Source organism: Bos indicus x Bos taurus, chromosome 21, assembly GCF_003369695.1.
Source record: "Bos indicus x Bos taurus breed Angus x Brahman F1 hybrid chromosome 21, Bos_hybrid_MaternalHap_v2.0, whole genome shotgun sequence".
In the NCBI taxonomy this organism is placed as follows: Eukaryota; Metazoa; Chordata; class Mammalia; order Artiodactyla; family Bovidae; genus Bos; species Bos indicus x Bos taurus.
In genome coordinates, this window is record NC_040096.1 from 31489264 (window position 1) to 31512097 (window position 22834).

A 22834-nucleotide genomic window follows, 5' to 3' on the forward strand; every position below is an offset into this window, starting at 1 on the left:
ACAGACACTTCATTTTCAACTGGATTGTAAGACCAGGCTTGAGACTTGACTGGGCAACAAATGCCTTTAAAGAAATATGAGTGCTGGCTCATGGGATATCAGGGGTGGCCAGATCCTTCAAGAGGAAAGTGCTTGGAATAGTTAAGTTGTTACGGACAGACCTGAGTGCAAAGCCTGCTTGGCTACTTGTGGTTTTGGACACCAGTGAGACCTCTGTGGACCTTGGGCTAGTAATCTGGGAAGGATAGCTGTGGGATTGTTTAGCCTAAAGCCCGGCGCCTGATAAATAGTGACTTTATGAGAACTAACCCCTGTTTCCCCCCATGCACCCATTTTACAGGTAAGAAAATTGAGGAGTGGTGACTTGCCCAAGAGCACACAGCTAAGTGAGGGCTTTTAGAGCCAGGAGTAGATCCAGCTGTCCTAACTGAATGTCCTTCTTCCCCAGCCCGCCTTGCTCAGGGTCTTGTTCCATGACATTTTTCTACCCAGGTCACTTCTCAGGGCTTGGTGAAAACCTTGATCAGGGTGAGCACCAGGGTGATTTAAAATCATGGCCTGAGGACAGCCCTTCTTTTGTGGGCACAGACCTGGGTCCCCTTAGCTCCCTCAACAGCTTCCAGAGTCTCTCACTGCTGTCCCCACTCCCGCCCCTGCCCCATCCCAGGCCATTCTGTTCATCTTGGTCAAAAATCTCTCTCTCCCGGCTGGAATTCTTAGGGTTCAATGAAGCAATTTCCAAACTAAATTCGTGTATTCTACCTAAGAAATTGAAATTTATCCAAAGTTCCAATGAAATGTGTGGCATCACTTTGCATTCACCTTGCTCTCTCCCTGGCATGTATTTGTGTAACTATTTGCCAGCTCTTATTTTTCAGAACAGTTTTAGACGTATAGAAAAATTGGGACAGTAGCAGAGTTCCCACATGCGCTTGGCATACCCCGTTTCCCCACTGTTAACCTCTTACCTTAACATCATGCATTTCTCACAATTAATGCACCAATACCGATGCATTATTATCAAGGTCCGCACATCGTTCCGATCCAGTTTTTATCGAATGTCCTTGATCTGTTCCAGGATCCCACCCAGGTTACCGTATGCCAATGAGTCATCATGTCTCCTGGGGCTCCCCTTGGCTCTGAAAGTCCCTCAGACCTCTCTTGTTTGTGGGGGCCTTGACAGTTTGGGAGAGCTGGTCAGGCGTTTTATAGCATGTCTCTCTGTTGGGTTTTGACTCATGTTTTTCTCATGATTCGACTGGAGTTCTGGGAGTTTGGGAGGGAGACCACAGAGATCCTGTGCCATTCTCGTCCCATCGTATCAAAGGTGACACTGTCACTCTGACGTCACCGTGGGTGTTCACCCTGAACACCTGGCTGAGGTCAAGTGACTCTTTTTAAAGTTCATCTTCACTTTTTAAGAAAGCTTAAATTGCTTCTTCCAGTGACCCTGTGAAGACTCTGGGTGACATGGTTTGCCAGCTTCTTGCATGAACAGCTTGTGCGTTTTATCTTCTGCGCCACATGGCAGCCCGTTTCTTACCACGTGGCCACACCCCAGGTGGCCCGGAACCTCCTTTTGTTAAAGACGAGGGGCCCCTGGATTTGGCAGACGGGGGAATCTGAGGCCAGTGGGGGATGAGGATGGAAGAGGGGCGTCTTATGGCTCCTTCTGGTCCTTGCCCCCTGGACCACATTGGCCCTCTGGTCTTTGCAGGGAGACAGGATTCAGAGCTGCCCTCAGTCTCACGTCTCTCTTGGCCACTGGGCTACCTCACCCTTAGCAGATTCCTACGAGGAGCCCAGAGGGGCCGAGCGGCAGGGGAGCGACAGGGGTGCACTCTGTTGGCCGGCCTCACCTTTCTCCAGCCTCGGCTGGCCTTCTGCAGTTTTCCTCCAGACGGCTCATTACTGTGATGGAAGCACGTCCCCTCAGACCCCCGCATTCAACAATCCTTTGGCTGGAAGGTCATTCCCATTCACTTTTCTTTTGCTCTCTCTGTGGATTCTGCTCTCTGCCTGTATGTCCACCCAGAACTTTGTTGGGCATCCATCTGTACACCAATCTGTACACTCATGGATTCCAGAGGAGAGGTGCTGGTGACCATCCTTCAGAGAGATGGTGTGCACTTTTTGTCCGTCTCTGTAAATGGCTGCTTCAGAAATCAAAGGTATTTTCGAAGCAGGGGTTAAATCAGTGCAATGATATATTCTTCCTATTCGTCATATGAAACCACCTCTGAGGTTTTAGTGTATCCCTGCCCGGCCCCTTGCTCTAATTCCGAAACATATTTTGAAGTCCCCGTTGTACCTACTCTGCGCTCTAAGCCTTGCAACAACTTTTGGCCCCCAATAATACGATGCAGCTCAGAGCCCTGTGGAAGGAAGTTTCTCTTCCCTGCTGGGCCCCGTGGGATGAGCTAAGTTCTACTTCCTCAGCACCATCTACCCTGAGATCATTGGCAAGAGACCCAAGGAGGTGGGGCTCAGTCTAGGGTGACTTGGGGCCCAGCCTGCAAGGCAGCCAGTGGACCTCATTGAGCCCCTTAGGACAGCCTCAGACCTGGGGCAAGCGGCAGGCTCCGAAAGAAGAGTCCTGTGTGAGGGCAGCTTGCAGGGTGGGGGGCCATCCTCTCACCCAGGGAGGCAGCAAGAGGAATTCCAACCTCGGCTACATGGATCATGCCCTTCACCCCTGGGCCTCGGATCCTCACTGGAGAAATGGAGGAAACGAGGCTTATATCACAAGGATGCTGTGCAGTTCAGATTAATTCAAGTAATATAGAAAGTCTGGTCCACTGAAGTCTCTCAGTAAATGAGAGAGAGAGAGAGAATAAAAACAGTACTAAATCGTTTATAATGGTGACTGTTCACAAATGCACTGCCACATGTCTTAGCTCATCTTGACTTTGATGGTCAGAGTTGGCAGGCTTGGTATTATTAATCCTTTTATAGATGGAAAGACTGAGGCTGAGAGAGACTGCGGCTCGCCCAGGGTCTCACTGTTTGTCATGGAAGGAAGGGCCGGGATGGAACTCCGGGCTCCGTGTGCATTTTCCTACACCACAAATGGGCATCTGTACAAGTCTGTTGAATGAGTAACACCATCTGCTCCATCACATGGATCCAGACATCCAGTGGCCTGAGGCGGAGCGTACTTGTCCCGCCGCCCCCCCCCCCGCCCCCCCCCACTGCAGCCCAGTGCAGTGACATTGAGGGGGTAGGGCTACAGGGACACTGTGTCACAGTCACTCCGGCCTCCAGGCTCTTCCATGTCATGGCTCCTTGTTATTCTGGAGTTTTCTCCCTTTAGCCAGGGGATAAGAAAGGGAGGGTAGCAAACTGTGCATAGACGATTTTTACTGCCTGGGCCTGAAAGCAGTAACCTTTGTGCTGGTGACCTGGTGACCTTGCTTCTGCCCCTGTTTGATGGTGGACTCAGTTACACATTCATACCTAAGGCGCCAGGTCCCAACACGAGTAGACTGTGCGCCTACCGAGAACAGTTACCTGCGTAGCCGCCTAGTAGGCCCACGATGTTCCCCCCTTCCCAATAGCGAGAGGGGCAGTCACAATGATCAGTCCTCCCTGGATGATGCAGGTCCCCCTGTCTCCTGAAGAAACAGGGTGATAATCTGGACCCTCAGGGACAGGCATTCCCGGTGGAAGCAGGGGAAGGGTGCAGAGGCCTCGCCCCTGTCCTTCGAGGGCCAGCACATTCAGAGTAGCAGGAAAGGGGTTCTCTCCTCGTTCTGTAGGTGGCGTTTGTGGCTGGCTCATTCCAGAGAAGCCCCCTCTTTTCTTATAGAGGCAAAAGCCCCCCCCAGCTCAGCACAATAGTCTTTGTTACCTGGATTATTCAAGATCTCCAACCATGAGAAGGAAAGTTGTTTTTTTTCAAACATGGGAAGTGATTTGTAAAACAGCCGATAGCTTTAATGACAAGCCTATTTAGCTGATAAAATTAGCCATCAGAGGAATAACTTATGTTATCCTTTTGCCATAATTTAAATTTATGGCCAACTACCAGTCATCTTCACAGTGGATGGAAAGGGGCCAAGGTCGGATTCAGCGTCACCCTGCTCCTAAATCATTAGTTTGCAACTGTCTCCTGAGTTTTATTGTTACCAACAATGGCGAAACTAATGGAAATAAACATTGGATGCCATCCCAATAGCAGATGGGTTTGAAGGCAGGGCAGTCTGTGCAGACAGCCCTAATAGGATGGAAGAAAATTATTGCTATTGCATTAGATACCATCGAGCTTCTGGCCAAAGTGTGCATTGATCAGGCCAAGGCCATGTCAGTTGTACTCCACAAACCAGACCATTAAAGGCAGAGATGCGCTGGGTGTGCCCGCCCTGCCGCCCCGGGGGTCTGGCCCCGCCTGGGCATGCATTAAAAGCCCACCCCAATGGAAGGGGCCTGACTCACTCCAGTAATGCACGCTGAGGGCTTCCTTGTGGATCCCAGCTGATTTGGTCAGGTTCTCTGATTAGAAATACTTAGCTCATGATGTGCATTAAGAAGGGCAGTGACTGCACTCTCATTCTTCCTAAGTCACACAATGGTCCTTTTTTCCCCACTGGACCAGCTTGCCAATGGGAAATTTGCTTCATTTTGTCTTCAAAGCCGCCCTGTGCTTCCTCTCCCAGAGGCCCAGGCCCACGTGCTACGGGTGTTTCTCCTTACCTGCAGGGCATTGGGGTTTTTGTGTTTATCCTCCTTGAGATTCTTCTGAGTTCCTTGAATTTGTGGGTTGGTGTTTTTCCTTAGATTTGCAAAGGTTTGGGCCGTCATTTTTTCTCCTTTTTAATGTTTATTTATTTGACTGTGCCTGATCTTCATTGCAGCACGTGGGATTTTGAGTTCCGGCATGTGGGCTCTAGTTCCTTGACCAAAGACTGAACCCAGGCCCCCTGTATCGGGAGTGTGGACTCTTAGCCACTGGACCACCAGGGAAGTCCCTCCATGATCTCTTTATTTATTGCTTCGGCCTCACCCTATCCTTTTTCTCCTCTGGAACTCTAATTGCATGTTAGACTTTCTGATCATGCCTTACTTCTTTCTTATACCCTAATGTCTTCCCCCATTCTCTCTCTTTTTTCTTTTTCTGACTGTAAGTCATAATATTTTTTTTTATAGGTCTATCCTCAGGTTCAACATCCCTGTCGTCTACTGTGTCCACTCTGCTGTTAAATGCATGCAACTGAGGACTCAATTTCAGATATTGTATATTAAGGTTCTAAAAATTTCATTTAATTCTTTTTATAGGTCTGTTTCTCCACTGAAATGTTACGTCCATTTTATCCATCTTTCCCCCTCCCCTCTCTAACATATTAATCACAGTTGTTTCAAAGCCCTTGTCTGTTAATTCAAATATTTAAATAGGTCAGCTTCTGTGCAGATTCTAAGCAGCTTCTTAACTGCTTTATGACTTGATAATCACTTTTTTCTACTTGTTTGCATGAATAATAATTCTTATTGTCTGTGGAATGCATTGTTGATGCATTTTAGATGTTCTGGGTTATGTTATCTTTCTCTGTAAAGAGTTGGCTCTCTGCATTTGGGCATTTGTATGAGAGCAGGGGGCTGCCCAGGTGGTTCAGTGGTAAAGAACCTGCCTGCAATGCAGGAGACACAAGAGACATGGGTTCAAACCCTGGGCCTGCAAGATCCTCTGGAGAAGGGAATGGCAACCCACTCCAGTATTCTTGCCTGGAAAATCCCATGAACAGAGGAGCCTAGTGGGCTATAGTCTACAGGGTCGCAAGGAGTCGGACATGACTGAGCACACGCAGCACGCAGCAGGAGCACAGGATGGTGCTGAAGATGCACCAAGAGTTAACTGGCACTTGCAAATTTCCCCTCCCAGTTAGAATCGCAGAGCTAGCACAGAGCTTATTATAGACCAGAATTCAGCTGCTTTGTTAGCCTATTGAACATACAGTGAAAATGAGGCCCAAAGAGGAAAAGAGGCTTAACCAAAGTCAGAGTGAGGCAGGGGAAGGGGGCGACAGAGGACAAGATGGTTGGGTGGCATCACCGACTCAGTGGACATGAATCTGAGCAAGCTCTGGGAGATGGTGAAGGACAGGGAGGCCTGGCGTGCTGCAGTCCACGGGGTCGCAGAGTCGGACACGACTGAGCGGCTGAACAACTACAACAGAGTGAGGGAGGGTGATGGGCCAAGATCTCAGGCTCCTGCCTCCAGCTCTAGCTGTTTCCCCACATTGGAGCCTCCTTCCCTTTCCTGACCCCTGTCACCATTAAGCTCCTCATATTCTGTTGGGTTGAGTTACTTCCATCTCTCCCATAAGGCTTCAAGTTCCCTGACCAAGGTCTGTGGGACTGGAAGCCAGAGGCATGGGTTCTGGGCCCAACATTGCTTCTGATGCACCACGTGGTCTGAGCCTTTTCCCTACCCTGTCCCCTGGCACAAACGCCTCCTTCCCATCTCAGGGCCTCAGCTCTCCCATCTGACTAATGAGGCCCTGACATCCTAGGACCCCTTGACAACTCTTCATCAACTGGGGAGGCACATGTGGCCATGTTCAGGAATGGGGATCAGGATCCAGGCTCTGAGGGTCCCAGCTAGAACATCTGGACAGCCCGCTGGGCTGTCATGGCCAGTGGCCAGAGCTGAGAGCCCATGCAGCCCGTCTGCAGTGGCTCCTCTATGAGGGGGTCAGTCATTCCTCCTCAGGGCAAGCACTCAGAGCATCCAGCCACCCACACTCTCTGGGTAGGCAGCTTGTAATAACCTGTCCCCAAAGCAGGTGACCCTCTCCCTCATCTGCATTCTAATCATGCCCATGCTGACACTGCTGCTGCTGCTGCTAAGTCGCTTCAGTCGTGTCCGACTCTGTGCAACCCCACAGACGGCAGCCCACCAGGGTCCCCCATTCCTGGGATTCTCCAGGCAAGGACACTGGAGTGGGTTACCATTTCCTTCTCCAATGCATGAAAGTGAAAAGTGAAAGTGAAGTCGCTCAGTCGTGTCAGACTCTTAGCGACCCCATGGACTGCAGCCCACCAGGGTCCTCCATCCATGGGATTTTCCAGGCAAGAGTACTGGAGTGGGGTGCCATTGCCTTGTCCGATGCTGACACTGTCACCTCCTAAATCATTCTCATCTCCTTCTCACTGTCTCTACTCTAGTCCAGATTCTAGTCATCCCTGGCCTGGACTGCTGCAGTTGTCTCCGAGCTCATAGTCCCATGTCTGTCCTGGCTTATGTCTGTCCAGTTCATTCTCCACTCTGCTTTCAGCACAGTCCTTTCAAAATGCTCAGCTGAATCACCACCCCACCACCCCACCACCCCACCTTTCTGTTTAAAAGATTTCAGTGGTTCACTGTTGCTCTTTAAATAAGGGCTGAAGTCCTTAGAACCTCTTACCGTGGCTCCAAGGCTGTGTGCCTGGTGTGGCCCCTGCAGACCTCCTCACCGCTCTGTCCTCCCAGTCTCTGCCTCCCGGATGCACCACCTCTACCACAGGTGCCACCCAGAGCTAGCTTTTAGGACTCTCCTAAGAGATTTGTTCCTTGCGCAGCAGATAGCCCCTATCACTGGGACCAGCCAGGACTTACAGGGAGAGGCATTTTCATTCTAGCATACATAACAGAATTTTAACATCACCCTCACCATGCTTTACCTGACTTCTTAGTGAATAGATGAATAAATGAATTACTAGAACTACCATGCACTTGGGGTACATATTTTTAGCTTAAAACCTATTTCATTGTGCATGCCTATGTCTGCATATATGGGCTTGGGGTTGGGCAAGCTCTGGCCTCTGGCTGTCTGGCCTGGATTCCAGTGGGACACCCATGGGCAGCTCTGTATCAATTACAAGTTATCAATAATGCATCTGTTCAGAGTGGCCTTGGAGGCCATTAGCTAGGACTGCCGGCCCTGATGAGCGGCCTTGGAAAAAGCAGGCTGGGTATGCCCATGGGAAGTTCAGATCAGCTGGGGCCGGAGGGGCTCCTAGCCCCAGCAGAGCTAAGGAGAGTTGCCTAATGGGTCCTCCGTGACATCTGAGACCTGCTGCAAGAAGGGTGGCTCCAGTCTGCTCCCTCTGGACAGACTACCCTGTAACAAGCCAGCCTTGCTTTCTTACTTTCTGAGACCAGTGGCGCCATCTGAGTACTGGGTTGTTAAGATCCAGGTCTGAGCCTAGTCTGAGATCAGAGTTAGAGCCTAGTGTGTGATCAGGTTGGGCTCTCAGTTCATGACTTGGGTCAGGGCTCAGTGTGTGACCAGACTTGGGGCTCACTCTGTGAGCAAGATCAGGGCTCAGTGTTGGGGCTCAGGCTTTGTCTCAGCTTTGGGTCAGGATCAGGACCCAGTTTGTGGCTGGTGTTAGGACTCAGCCTGAAACCACAGAATTGGGCAAAACTGGCTAGTTTCACACATTTGTGTATGGATTCACTCAGCAATACTTATTGAGGGCCTTCTGTGTACCAGGCAACAAGACAGACAAGACCCACAAGACCCCTGCTCTTGCAGAGATTATCTTCTGTACTTTACTCTCGTGTAGGTTATATTCTGCATGCCTGCTCTAACAGAGCGCCAGGGTGGCAGTGGGGTGCTGGGGCGCTCACTGGCTCCTGAGGGCCAGTTGTGCTCATTTCTTCCCTGTTCTGCATAACGTCGTGTTGGTAGTCTGGAACTGGCCATGGTGAATTTACCAGAGATTAGCCTGCACTGTAAATCAGGCCTCTTTTTATTTTAAATCCTGCACACCACTGCAGCTGAGAGAGGAAAACCCATAGACAGCTTTTGAAGAAAATGGTGGAGTGACCACATGTGTTTATCTGATCTCCTTCCCCAAACTCCACTAAGATGGTGGTAAAGAAAAAAAAGAAAAAACAGATAAAAATTGAGAAATCCTTTAAGTCCTGTCCATCAGGACAGAGAGGAGAGAGAGATTTCTGTGGATTTGCAGGAAGTGGAGCGTGAGCAAGAAAGCGGTAACTGGTCTTGAAGAGAGGAGGATCTATAACTAAGGGACTGTGTGAAGAGGTGGCTAGTGAAGGAAAGGGGCTAATTCCCCCTCGGAACCCTGGAGAGTTTGGAAGGAAGGGGTGAGTGTGAAGCTGACCATAGTGGAGAGGGGTGGGCTAAAAGTCTGTACACATGCTATCTGAACCCTCCAGGTCCCCTTGCAAATCCTGCGCAGTCAGGAGACCATGCCCCCCCATCACACAAGAGGCAAGCGTTTCAGCCTCTGGAGAAACTGACCCAGAGGGCTCTGCGAGTGAACACTGGGTGAGGTGCACTCCCGGAATTTGGTAAATGTCCTTTCATCTCGTGGCTGGACCCTCAGCCCCATTTCCCTGCTCTGCTCTCAGCACACAGGTGGGCCTGAGGCGTGTCCTCAGGCAGGAGGCTGATGAAGTCTACCCAGACCTGAGTGGTCCTAGAGACAAACCCCGTGAACACTGCCATTGGGAAGTTGTCCCAATGTCAGTTTGCTGCCTAGCCACTCTAGTGTTAGTGACTCCTTGAATTGTGTTTCACTTTCATCAAAGGAAAAATGGTGAAGCATTAAAATAAATAAAACAATCAGAAGGTACTAAGTGCAATGTAGAGAACTCAAACAGGATAAAGGGATGGAGTGCCTGGGCTAGGAGTCTGGGAACGCCTCCAAGGGGGCAGGGGCAGCCGTGTGATGCAGGACCAGAGGTCACTGGGGAAGTGATCCTGAGACCAACACAGGCTTAGAGTGTTTAAGGAGTTTTGAGAAGGTGTGTGTCCCAGTGAGAGGTAAAGGGAGAAAGAATGAGATGAAGTGGGCCAAATAAACAGAGCCAGAACACACACCTGCTCTGTAAGTCAAGGGTAAAAAGCTTGGGTTTTCTCCCACCCAAGGGGAGACATGACAAGGGGGTGACATGATCTGATCTGGGTTTATGAGAACCCCTCTGGCCTCTGTTGGAGGATGGATGGTAGAGGATGTGGGGCTGTAATCATCCAGGTGAGCACTGGCTGTGGAGGTGCGGGAGGTGGGTAGACTTGGGGTAGCCCTTCGGGAGCTGGCCTTGAGGGCAGAGTGGATGGCAAGGCAAATGGAAAGTGAGGAGGCAAGGGAGGAGATTACATTTTTGGACCCAGCTAAAATGAGATGAAAGCGCCTGAGGAGCAGCTGTGAGAACAGAGTGAACAGTCCTGTTTAGGTTGAGTTTGTGATGCCTGTGACCCAATTCTGTTGCTGTCAGGCAGGCAGCTGGAAGTGTGACCTGACATTGCAGGGAGGGGCCAAGGCTGGAGGTTGGAATCGTGAGCAAGCAGGTAATCTCCTAGGTAGGGAGCTAACCCCCAGCTTCAGGTCTTTGGGGGTTTGACTGGAGATTGTGGAGTTGTGCAAAAGCGATGCAATGTGTGTTTGGAACACTAGGTGGCAGTGAAGACTCTCCTTCCTCCCGAGTCCGCAGTCAGGCCATTCAGCGTCAGACCCAAACTTTGCCTTCGCCCAGATGACCCAGGAAGGCCCCAGAGTGTGAACAGCCATCTCAGCCACAACCCCAAGAGGCATCTGAAAGCCTCTCTAGGAAACTTTCCCCAACAACAAGAATTTAAACCAAAATAAAAATGTATGACGCCTTTTACAAAGCCTTTATGAAGAGCTCTGTGGGGTGATAACCCCCATTTTACAGAGACAGAAACCACGGCCACGTGGCCCTAAAGCCACAGGGTTGGGACCAGAGCCAGTCCTGTCTGAGCAGCACTCAGAACACCTCCGAGAAGGATGTGGGCGTTGCTGCAAGAAAAGTGGGTCAGGCGCCGCCCAGCGAGCACATGATGCCACGATGGGCTTCCGTGGCAGGTTACCACTGGCCCTGGATATTGTGGGGTTTCCAGTCCTCCGCTAAACATCGGTGTAAGACACCTGAATAAGGTTCTTATTTTGGGGGTCACACGTTTAGACAAGTAACTAGAACAGGATTCAAGTCCGATGTTCCCCGACTCCTTCTGCGATGTTTTTTTTGTTGTTTTCGTTTTGCAAACCACCATTGTGTTCCTCTTACGGCCATCTTGTCCTCCCTATGGGGCCAGACGACACAGTATCAGAGATGGGACACGGGGACATGTTTTATTACTTGGAAAAGCCTCCATAAACGTCAGGGACTCATGCCATTAGTGTCGTGGGAGATTTATAAAGGAACGCCCCCTCCAGCCTTTGGAGGCTCAGCGCCTTCCTCCCCGCTCCCCCAAAAGGAAAGAGCCCAGACGTCTGGCAGGGCCGGGTCCCCGTGCCGCCCACCGCCCACCACCCCTCTCCTTCTTGCAGTTTGAGATCCGGCAGCTGCGGGCGCACCTGGCACAGCAGGACTTGGACCTGGCGGCGGAGCGCGAGGCGGCGCTTCAGGCCCCGCACGTGCTCAGCCAGCCGCGCAGCCGCTACAAGGTGGTGGAGGCCGGCACGTGGGCCGAGGAGACGGCGGCCGAGAGCGTTGTGGAGGAGCTGCAGCCCGCGCAAGGTGAGTCCGCCGGCGCCTCCCCAGCCCCGCCATGGGGAGCTCCCTCCCAGCCCCCAGGCTCTGCGCACAGCCACAGCGTCCGGGAGCTGGAGCACGTCTCCTGACGGGTCTCTGTCCCGATGTCGGCCCACCATTTTGGTGGTGGCGGGGGGAGAACCCTAGTTAATTGCTCCCCGGGACTGCCTTTCTCAGCCTCGGAGACAGCGTTCAGTCAAGCTACCTTGACGCGACTTCGACATGACCTCAGTGGCCTGTAGGCATCTTGCCTGCTTTGAGTGTATCACTTCCCCATTCCTTGCGGCAACTTGCAGGAGACTTTACTACTTTATGGGTGACGGAACTGAGCCCCAGAAAAGTCGTCCAAAGGTACAGAGCTAGGTTTCCAGTCCAGGCCTGGGGCCAGAATAGCCCAGAACCTAAGCCTTGAAGATGGTGGTAGATTTATGGGCCGGTGATGTTGGTGGCGACGGGGGCCTCAGCAGTACCCTAGGGCAGACTTTTCTCTAGGGAAGACCAACTGTGTCGCCTTGCAGTGGGGACTTAACCTTTCTGGGCCTTGGTTTCACTAGCTGTCAAATGGGAACAGTGCTGAGCCTTCCTCACAGGTTCATGTGAGGCCGCAGGAAGCAGGTGTAAGTGGCTTTCAGAATTGCAAAGTAGTCCTGCAAATGTCAGGTGGTGGTATTTTGTGATTGGGGTGGAAATTCCACTCCGTGGTGATGCGGCTGTCAGGTTTGGGCCTTTGTGGGGTTTGGGGAGGCTGTGTTCTGACGGGCTCAGGCCAGGGCTTGGCTCCAAGCTCAGGGGGCACAGGGGCCAGCAGGGGAGATCTGAAGCCTTGTTAGAGCCCCCAGGGGGACCCGGGAGCCTGGACGCAGGTTCCCCTCCCCAGGCACCCTTGCTGCTCCGGTCTGACTCTACCCTGCCCTGACTTGCCCCTGAAAGTGCTGTTGCTAAAATGATGGGTAAGGGATTCCTTCACTTTACCAAGATATTTTTTTTAAATATTGACTTCCCCTAATAATTCAGAATACATTTCTGCTGCTGCTAAGTCACTTCAGTTGTGTCCGACTCTGTGCGACCCCACAGACAGCAGGGCACCAGGCTCTGCTGTCCCTGGGATTTTTCTAGGACCACCTTTTTGACCTAAAGGTAAGGGAACTACCCAGATGCCTCCAAGAGAAGCTTTTTACAGTGTGATTTCATTCCATCCTCACACCTCTTTTCTGTCATATGGAGGGAGAAACTCAGGCTCAAAGAAATCAGGAGAACTTCATGGGGTCACGTGGAAACGGAGGTGCTGGATTGGGCTAAGTGCAGCTTGATCTAGGGCCCTCTTCACCTTGGCGTGCTCTATGCCCCTCGCCAGGGCAGTGACAGCCAGGCGGGGCTGGGCGGGCTGGGAGGCAGGAAGCCAGAGCTCCAGACTCTGCCACTCCCCAGCTCTGTGACTTGGGGTCTCAGTGCTCCCTTCTGTAAAGTGGGCTCATAACTCCGGCTCTGTCTGCCTCACAGGAAGTCTGGGGAGCTGGTGGACGTGAGAAAGCTCTGTAGGCTACAAGGTGCTGTGGACACGTTTTGGGGAATAGGGTGATTGCTATTATGATCTTTTGAGAGACCTTCCAACCTTAGAACTTTAGAAGTTGGGGACTCAGGACTTCTGAGTCTAGCTCTTCAGCTGATGTGCTAATCCCATCTAGAACCCCTGCCGAAAGGTTTACCAGCCTCTAAGAACAGGTACCTGGAACCTCCCAAGGAAGCCCAGACCAACCCAACTTCACATGACTCTGCCTGTTAGAAAGTACTTCTCAGACTGAGCCAAGGTCTGCCCCTGGCACACACCTCTCCCACCTGGATGAAGCTTTTATGTCTCCCAGCTGAGACATCCTTTCAGAAACTGGCCTCTGAGTGTCTTCTCCTCCAGGGACTGTCACCTCCATTCCCACAGCCACTTCTCAGGGGACACAAGCCCTCCAGGTTCTTGCCGTACAGTCCCTCCCTGAGCATTCCAGTGTTTCTGTCCCTTTCAGAATGACATCTAGACTAAGTGCACTTCTCAGGGAGCTGCAAGACTAGGGCGGAGTGTTAAGGGCTCACCCCTGCTTTTTTGTTCTGGACGCAAGACTCCTGTGATTGAGCCTTGTGGTGGCTGCCTGGCCTGAGCTCAGAGTTGAGCCAGGTCATGGCTCTGCTCTCCCCACAGCCCATCCTTGACTTTCTATATGCCCATGCAGAGTTTGACATTCATTTGTGTTCAGTTGTAGCCTGATTCCTGCCTTTGCTCTGGGTTTCCAGGGCTTTGTAGGTTCTGCTCACAACTCATCACCAATCCTGCTGGTTTTACTGCCTGCATATATTTTGAAACACTCCCAACTTTTCATCTGCATTGTTCAGCCTCCTTCTTTCTGGACCTCATCCGCTTCCTTGACCTCAGCTTTGCCCCCTTGGGTGCCCTCTTCACTCTTTTCCCCCCAACACACACACACGCACACGCACGCGCACGCGCACACACACACACACACACACACGGTGATCTTCCATAAATCTTTCATGTCACTCTCTGACTTAATACCTCGACTGGTTATTTGCTCGAGCTGCTGAAATAAAGTCCTGCAAACTGGGCGGCTTAACCCACAGAAGTTTCCTGCCTCTGAGTTCTGGAGGCTGGAAGTCTGGGATCAGGCTCTTGGCAGGATTGGCTCCTTCTGAGGTTGCGAGGGAGCATCTGCTGCTGCCTCTCCCCCGGCTCCTGGCGCGCTGCTGGTAACCCTTGGCGTCCCTTCGCTTGTAGAAGCGTCACCCTGACCTCTGCCTTCCCTTCACATGGCATCCTCCCTGTGTGTGCCTCTGTGTCTGGATTTCCCTTTTTACAAGGACCCTAGTCGTGTTGGGTCTGGGGCCCGCCCTACTCCAATATATGACCTCATCTTAACTAATTCAGTCTAAAACAATCTCATTTCCAAATCAGATCACATTCTGAGGTCCTGTGGGTTAGGATTTCAACATATGACTTTGGAGGCGAAGGACATGGTGACTCAACTTGTAACAGGTGGCATATAAGGCCCCTGATGGTCTTGCCCCCTCCCACTCACTGCCGTCTCATCTCCTTCCACTCTGCACTCCGTCTTCACTTTCACTCTGGCTGAGTGAAACATCTCTGCGTTTGGAGAAGTGTTCTGTGTAGTAGTAAGTCCCTGAGGCTTTCCACATGCTGTTCACTGGCAGGACAGGCCTGCCTGCCAAACTTCTTTTCATCCTTCAAACCCGTCTCAGAGTCAGCTCCCGGTCACCACGTCCTTCCCTCGAGACCTTATATGAACTCCCGCTTGCCAGGTCGCCCCCGCATTTTGTCTTCAGGGCCACACCTGGCCCTTGGCAGGCTCCCCACAGAGTGATCTGCATGGAATATAGTCTGCAAGCTCAGAACTGATTGAAGAACAGAACAAATCTGTGGACATCGCTTGTTTCACTATGGGTCCTGCAACCCTGGGTCTTCTCTCAGCGCTCAGGGGGCTTCTGGCAGTAGCCCGCTCCAGAAACCCCACTTGTGGCTTGCAGCTCCCCATGCCAGGGCATGGGGAATCCAGAATATGAGAATCTTCGTTTTGAAAATTCTGGAAGTTGGTGGCAACTTTTGCCCACTTTGTCCTGTTTTCCAAGGATGAGAGGAGCAGGTTTACAGCCTATCCCAGGGTCTTCCCAGGTGGCGCAGGTGGTAAAGAACTTGCCTGCCAGTGCAGGAGACTTAAAGAGACACAGGTTCAATCCCTGGGGCAGGAAGATCCCCTGGAGGAGGACACGGCAACCCACTCTGGTGTTCTTGCCTGGAGAATCCCATGGGGAGAAGCCTGGTGGACTACAGTCCACAGGGTCGCACAGACTTGGACACAACTGAAGCAACTTAGCACGTACAACTGGCCCATCCCAGGACCTTCCTGCTGACGGAGCAAAGTGAGGTGGGGGAGCCACCTCCGTGCTCTGCCCGTGGTGGCTGCTCAAGCGCATTTTGAGACTGCAGCTCACCTGGTGCTGGGGCCTACTCAGCACTGTTCCGTCTTCGGCAGCACACACCTTTGAACACCTGAGCTCAGGTGGCACCTCCTGTACAGCCAGTCATTCTGCAGCACCTCTCTGCCTCTCTCACCAGGAGCCTTAGCTCTTGAGATAACAGCCTGGCCATTACTATCCCCCCACCAGCCAATGACCTCCAGATCCCGGACACCTGATGCCACACTTGGATTCACAGGGTGTCAAGATCTGAGGTCACAGAGTCTGCAAACAAGCCAAGCATTTAAAGTAACCGCACACATTTTAGTATTGTGAAACCATGAGTCCCTGCCTCTCCACCCTGTTCCTCCTCTCCCTGCAGTCCCCACGGTGGGCACCTTCCAGCAGGAAGTGGAGGGAGGCAGAATAAGAAGGGAGAAAGTGATTGGCTACATGTGCCAGCCAGGGGGGTCACGGATTCTGTGCCAACCCTCCTGGAAACTAGAGGCATGTCTGAATAGGGCACTCAGATCTCCCACAGAGCTGGCAAACGTGCACCCCTGGGAGCCATTGCCAGTGCCCCTCCCATCTAGCCCTGGAGCCCTACCCTTGCTCTCCTTTGTCTCCCCCGTGACATCCCTGCCTCCCAGCTCTCTAGGGGCACACCGGCCCTGCCCAACTCAGCAGAGCACTAGCACATTTCCCAACCTGTCACTTGACTGCCAACCCCCAGAGCCGTCAATAGCAAAGGCAGTTCCCCGGAGACAGAGAGCAGAAGCCTTGCCGGGCTAGCAAGTGGCATGCATGATTCACGGCCTCGGATGGGCTAAGGAGTCAGGGCACCCCAGCTCATGTCTCTCTGACCGGGACTTGTGTCCAGAGAGGGATTTCCATGATGTTAGAAATCATGGCTAGACAAGCTAGGGGCAGTCTGGGCCACACTGGAGAGGGAGAAAGGGCAGCATTTGTTGCTCACCATGACCTTCAGGCCAGCAAGGGCCCCAAGGCTCAGCGTGTCACACTAGTACACAGACAATCCGGGGATTAACCTGCAGACATCAGCAATAAGTCTCTGGAGCCTCAGGGGAGGGCCGGCCTCTCTTGGGGTATGGGGGTGGGGAAGGAGGCAGCAGCGGGGGTGGGAGTGCCAGCTTCAGTCGTGGCAGGAGAAGCAGCTCCTGCAGTCCCCACGGTTGCCAGCGGGTCACTGTCAGACTAACGCCAACCAGCTTCTGTTTAAACTTGCTCCAGCACAAATCATTTTTAAAACCCGGACTGCAAAGTTCCAGGCTTTGGGGCTTGCCAAGTTCACAGTGCCCCTGTGTAGTCATTAATACTTCCCTCCCAAATTTATTAGTCTTGAAGCTCGCCCATAACTTATGAATTACAGCCCCTGGTGGGAGTGCCACAGCTTTTACCATATATCACAGTGAACCTCGGCATCCACCCCCCACCACCCCCACACTGCACCAGTGCTTGGAGAAACCTCCACGGAGGTGCACCGGGTCTCACCTTGGGAGAGGAGAGGCCTATGTGCTGATGGGGGCAAGTCGGGCTTTCTGCCATCACTGGCCTCCCTATGGGGGCACTGGAGACCCAGGAGAGCCCCCAGAGCTGTAGCACTAGAACTGGGGCACCTCACATAAAGCAGAGAGGCAGATACCAGGGCAGGGAGGTGTGGGTGGTTCTGAAAGAAAGAGGTGGGATTCAGACTCAGGGCTGGGTTTGAATCTTACCTTGGCCTTGAACAAGTTACTTGACCTCTCTGGACTGGCTTCATGGTGGGGTGACCCATGCAGTCACCGAGGGTGTCACACTTGGTTCATTGCTCTGGTGTCACTCTCTCAAAATTCTTAATGTTTTTTCTTTCAGTGATTGATATATTGATTTCAGATATACCTGAAAATAGTTGTATATACTAGAGAATCACAGTAAGTCTAGATAGCATCCATCACTATGCATAGTTACAGAATTTTATTTATTGTGAGGAGAACTTTTGAGATTTATTCTCTTAGCAATTTTCAAATATACCATACAGAACTAACTATAGTGACCATTTTGTAGCATATCCCCGTGACATTTACCGTATAACTGGAAGTTTGTACCTTTGGAGCCCCTTCGCCCACCCGTTTCACAGCCCCTCCCTTGCTTGCCCAACCCCTGCCTCTGAGAACCACCAATCTGTTCTCTGTATCTCTGAGCTCAGAGCATTTGTTTGTTTCAGGTTTTGTTTTTAGATTCCACATGTAAGTAAGATCATACTGTGTCTTTGTCTGACTTACTTCACTTAAGCACAATGCCCTCTGGTCCATCCAGGTTGTTGCAGATGTCAGGATCTCATTCTTTTTTATGGCTGAGTAACATTCCTGTGTGTGTGTGTGTGTGTGTGTGCATACCACATCTTCTTTATCCAGTCATCTGTTCTTGGACACTGAGGTCATTTCCATATCTTGGCTATTATAAATAATGCTGCTGTGTACATTGGGATGCATGCATCTTTTCAAATGAGTGTTGTTGTTTTCTTCAGATATGTACCCAGAAGTAGAACTGCTGGATCATATGGTAGTTCTATTAATTTTTTTTGAGGAACCTCCATACTGTGTTCCAGAGTGGCCACACCAATTTATATTTCCGCCAACAGTGTACTGGGGTTCTCTTTTCTCTGCCGTCTCACCACCTCTTACTATCTCTGTCCTTGTGATTCTAGCTGTTATAACGTGTGCGAGGTGGCATGTGCCTGTGGTTCTGGTTTGTGCTTAGTTGCACGCCTTTCGTTGAGTGAAGTTGAGCTCCTTTTCATGTACCTCTGGCCTGCTCTGTGTTTTCTTCAGGAAAATGTCTATTCAGATCCAATATTTAAATTGGATTATTTTTTTGCTACTGAGTTGTATGAGTTCTTTATATATTTTGGATATAAATCCTTATCGGGTATGATTTGCAAATATTTTTCTTCCATTCAGTAGGTTGCCATTCGTTTTGTTGATGGTTTCCTTTGCTGTGCAGAAGCTTTTTAGTTTAGTATAGTCCTACTGGTTTATTTTTTGCTTTCATTGCTTTTGTTTTAGTGTCAAATAAAAAAAAAATCATTGCCAAGACCAAGGTCAAGGAGCTTACCTACAGCCTATGTTTTCTTCTAAGACTTCTATGATTTCAGGTTTTACATACAAGTCTTAATTCATTGAGTAAATTTTTGTGTATGGTGTAAGTTAGGGGTCCGGTTTTCCCAGGACCACTTACTGAAGAGACTTTCCTTTCCTCCTTGTATATTCTTAGCTCCTTTGCTGTAAATTAATTGACCATATACGGGTGAGTTTATTTCTGGGCCTTAATGCTTTTTAAACAAAGGGCCCCACAAATTATGCAGCTGTCCTGGGTCTGAACTCTAATTGTCCCAACTAGGAGCAGAAGCACACCCCACTGAGAAGGACTGAGCACTCAGCCACACACACTGCCCTCGGCCTGGTACACAGCTGGTGCTCAGCACACAGTAGTGTCCTTTCTCGGTGAGGGCTGCTGAGCTGTGGGGCAGCAGCTCGGAGTGTGGCAGTGGGAGCCCTGGCCAGGAATCAGGGTCTCCCTCTGGGCTCGGATCTGCACAGGACATGTGGGTGTGCCGTCCTGACTCCTGACTCCCACCCCAACAGCTTGGCCAGTCCCGCCACCCAGGGAGGCCCACCTGACTCACCGCCCTCTTGCTCCACCTCGCTGGGCAGGTTGGGGCTCTGCCCAAGGAGCACACCCACATAATGAGCACTGCCACCACAGCACTCAGCCAGCTTTAGGAGGATCAGTCAGGATGGCTGCATGGAGTGCTCACGCCCTAGGAAAAAGTGCTGGGTGGTTGAGAGCAGCTGCGGCAGCTGCCACAGAAATGACCTGAACTTAGGGGCCAGCAGGGAGCGCCGTGGGCCAGGGTTTCAGGGAGGTGATGGACAGACCCAGGTTAGACTTGACCTTCATCATCCCAGTGAAACGTATAGCTCACCAGCAAGTAGGTATTTCTTATTCCCATTTTACTGAGGAAGCTGAGGCTCAGAGTGGCGAGGGATTTGCCTAAGGACACAGAGCAGATGTCTGCAGAGCTGGGGTTGGCACCTGGGCTGTTTTGTCCTGGAGCCTGAGTTTGTACCAGCCCTTCTTTCTCACCCCTCCAGGGTCAGCCAACCCAGTCCTCCTGTGCGGCAGTTCCTACATGGCCTTAGGGCTCCTTCGTGCCAAATCAAAGCAAACCTTGGGGCAGGGGTTCTCTTAGATGGAGGGTGGGCAGCCCCATGTCGGGGCTCACTGATGGCCTCTTCCTGGCCACATGCATCCATGCCTGCCTGCCTGCATTCCCTCCCTGCAGGCTCCCAGACACCAGCAGTCATTAGTCTCTGGGCAGGAAGTACCAGAGACCAAGAGCAAGGCTGTGTGCTGCGTGGTGCAGGGAGTGTCTCAGAGCCTGAGGGGAATGGTCCAGGGAGGTCTTGCAGGCCCCGACCCAGCCTCAGTCACTGTCCAGTCATCCTATTTATTGGTGAGTAGCATACACCAAGCCCCATGCTAAGTGCTGGCGAGACTCTGAGTAAAATGTGGCTTCTGTGTGGGAGGGGACAAAGCCCCAGCCCAAGTGGTCAGTGTGGAGAAAGGGGCCTGCCTGAAGCAGAGAGAGTAGGGGGGTGTGGGTGGCGATCAACACTGCTGGAAAAGCCTGGGCAAGGCCTTGCTCTGACTGTCTTGAAACTCACTCTGAGGCCTCTGGGTGGGTACAGGTTTGGAGCAGAGGGAACAAATGCAGACTAGACAGGCCTGCAGTGGCCGCCTGGAGATCTAAGTTCTGTGTCAGGTACATCCATGGAGTGAGCAATCCCGTTTATTAATCCCTGCAAGCATGATGAGAGGCCAAAGGGAAAAGCGTGAGGTCTGACCCAAGGCTGGATGGCAGAGGGCATCTGGGGGTCCCTTGACTGGTCACAGGTTCAGCAGGAGCTGAATTCCTGGTAAGAATGGAGAAGAAGCGTGGAGAAATGACCAGGGTCCCAGGGTACCATTCACCAAGGTGGAGGTGGGGGAGAAACTGAGTTCTCTTTTGGACACGTTGAGTCAGAGGTGGCTGGAGGTCATCCAGGAGAAGCTGTCCGGTTGGCCAGAGCAGTCAGAAGCTGAGAGATGTCTGGGCTGAAGGTCACCTGGCTCGGGTTACTTTTATCCACAGCTTTGATGAAGATTGAGCATCCTCAATTGAATAGGCAACACTGAGGTACAAGAGAGAATACCTTAGCAGACAGAATCAAGATTCAGAATGCTTTCAGCAGGCTCTGGGCTGAGACCAACAAGCTGACATTTGCCTGTGATGATAAATGTGAAGTCCTCTGTGGAGCCGACACGGCTATGGTTGGTGAAGGCCTGGCTGGCTTGGCCCCAGCGCCTGCAGAGGAGGCCTGGCCTGGGCATCCGTGTTGGCCACAGACTCATGAGTCAGCAGAGTAGGGTGGTTGCTGAACCCGATTGGAGGATGTTAGGCTGTGTGAGGGGAAGATCCCAGCAGATCTCCAGGAGGACCCACCTGTTAAGCAAGATGAAAGGAAGTTGCTGTGTGAAGTGCCCGATCCGCAGTCTGGAGCTCTGAAGGACACAGTGACAGTCAGCTCCCTCCTGCCTCCCTTCCCCTGTTTTGGTCACATCTGGAGCCCATAGTGACTTGAGAGGCTGGAAAACCAGGGAGGAGTGAAGCATGGACAGGGGTTTCTCAGGAGAAGAGACATTTTGGGAAGGATGTGAGGACTTTGTAAGTGCTGGAAGGTCTGTCATGTAGTAAGGAGAAGTGGGGTGTGGCCTTGAGGCATGTGGGGACAGGACCCAGATCCCCAGATCTGCAAGGCCTCCCAGAGTGGGCCCTTCCTAAGGAGATGGAGACTGGCTGCCTGATCACAGAGTGGAGGTCCCCAGGAGGCCCTGTGCTCCTTGGAGGTGGAGGGCCAGGCACGCCACCCCAGCTGAGCACAGAGGAATCTGATTATTAGAGCTGCTCAACAGAGAGGCAGGAGGCCCGTTCTGTGAGGGGCACAGGCCATGGTGGGCAGAGCCCAGGCAGGGGTTGAGAGGATGCTCACACAGGGTGGGGTCGGGGGGAGTGCGGTTCCTCGATGGCTCCGGTCCCTTCCCACTCTGCTCTCTCACCTCTTGAACTTCAGGGCTGGCTGAGGGGCCTGGAGCCAGCTAGCCTGGCTGTCACGGTCTCTAAGAGCCCCACCCGCTCCCGCATGGTACATGGTACAGATGGAAAACCTGAGGCCCAGAGAGGGGATGTGACCTGCCCAGTAGCAGCACAGGAACCCAGGCTCTGGGTGTTTCTCATTCACGCCAGGCCACCTCCTGCACGTGAGCCCCTGTGGGACTCACCGGTCTGTGGATACTTTAGCTGAGTTTATTGTCCTGCCCTTGTGACATGGCCCTCGACAGCCACACTGCAGGTCCCTCAGGATAATACCAAGATCAGTGACCAGACCTCTCTGGCCCAGTAGACCTGGTGGCCCTGGAACTGCTTGCCAGGAGCAGTCACACCGGCCTCCTCCCACTTCCCGGGGCAGCCTGCAGGGCTAGACAGCATTTACAACATAAATTATGAAGAGCCATGGAGAAGAGTGTTGGCTGTCTGATTCTGAGGCGCATTGCTGGTTGATCCTGAAGCAGGGCCTGGAGCCAGCCTGGGGCCCCTCCCTCAGCTCAGGCATTAATGCAGAATACACCTCTGGCCACAGGCATTTAAAGATCAAGAGAGGCCAAAAAAGCTTTTAAGAGCCAGGTTGCTGTGTTGCCGCCACCGGCCTCCCCGTGTCAGGGCAGACAGGCTTCTGCAGTGATCTCAGGTGTGTCAGGAGGGCGGCCACGGAGAGCAGCAGGTTCCATCACCTGCAGACCGAGGCTTCTGGGGGGTGTAGACCCCCATCCTCACCTGCAGCCTCAACAGGACCTGTCTCCCCTCCCCTGGGCATTGCTGTTTCTGTCTCCCGTCCAGCCTGACACCTTCCCAGCCACTCAGCGCACCCTCGGGAGTGCCTCACACTTGAGCCTGTTCACACTTTCCTGTGGCTCCTCACTGTGCTTGGGGCAAGGCAGAGCTCCTTAGGATGGCTTTGGGGTCTCCTGTCCTCTGCTGTCCATTCCCCACCCCCGCCCCTCACCATGCTCAGGCCTCTCTCAAGTTATCTCTCCTCTCTCATCCCTTCCCACCCCATCAGAACAACGAACCAATTCTTTGAGACCCTGTTCCCATGCCATCTCCTGAGACCTGGACAGCTTTACACCTTCTCATTGGTTATTCATTCAGCAACTCTTTACTGAGCACCCACCATGTGCTGGGAGCAGGGTGCTGGGAGC

General features: G+C 52.2%; 1 protein-coding gene across 3 annotated transcripts in view; it reads left to right on the plus strand.

The window, feature by feature from the left end:
* The window catches only part of TMEM266 (transmembrane protein 266), a 124770-nt gene that overhangs the window by 98508 nt on the left and 3428 nt on the right, over nucleotides 1–22834 (plus strand). For all 3 annotated transcript variants that reach the window (XM_027521503.1, XM_027521502.1, XM_027521504.1), the window contains one exon: nucleotides 11299–11488. In XM_027521503.1, coding sequence (XP_027377304.1) covers nucleotides 11299–11488 — 190 coding nt within the window. The remainder of the gene's footprint in view (nucleotides 1–11298; nucleotides 11489–22834) is intronic.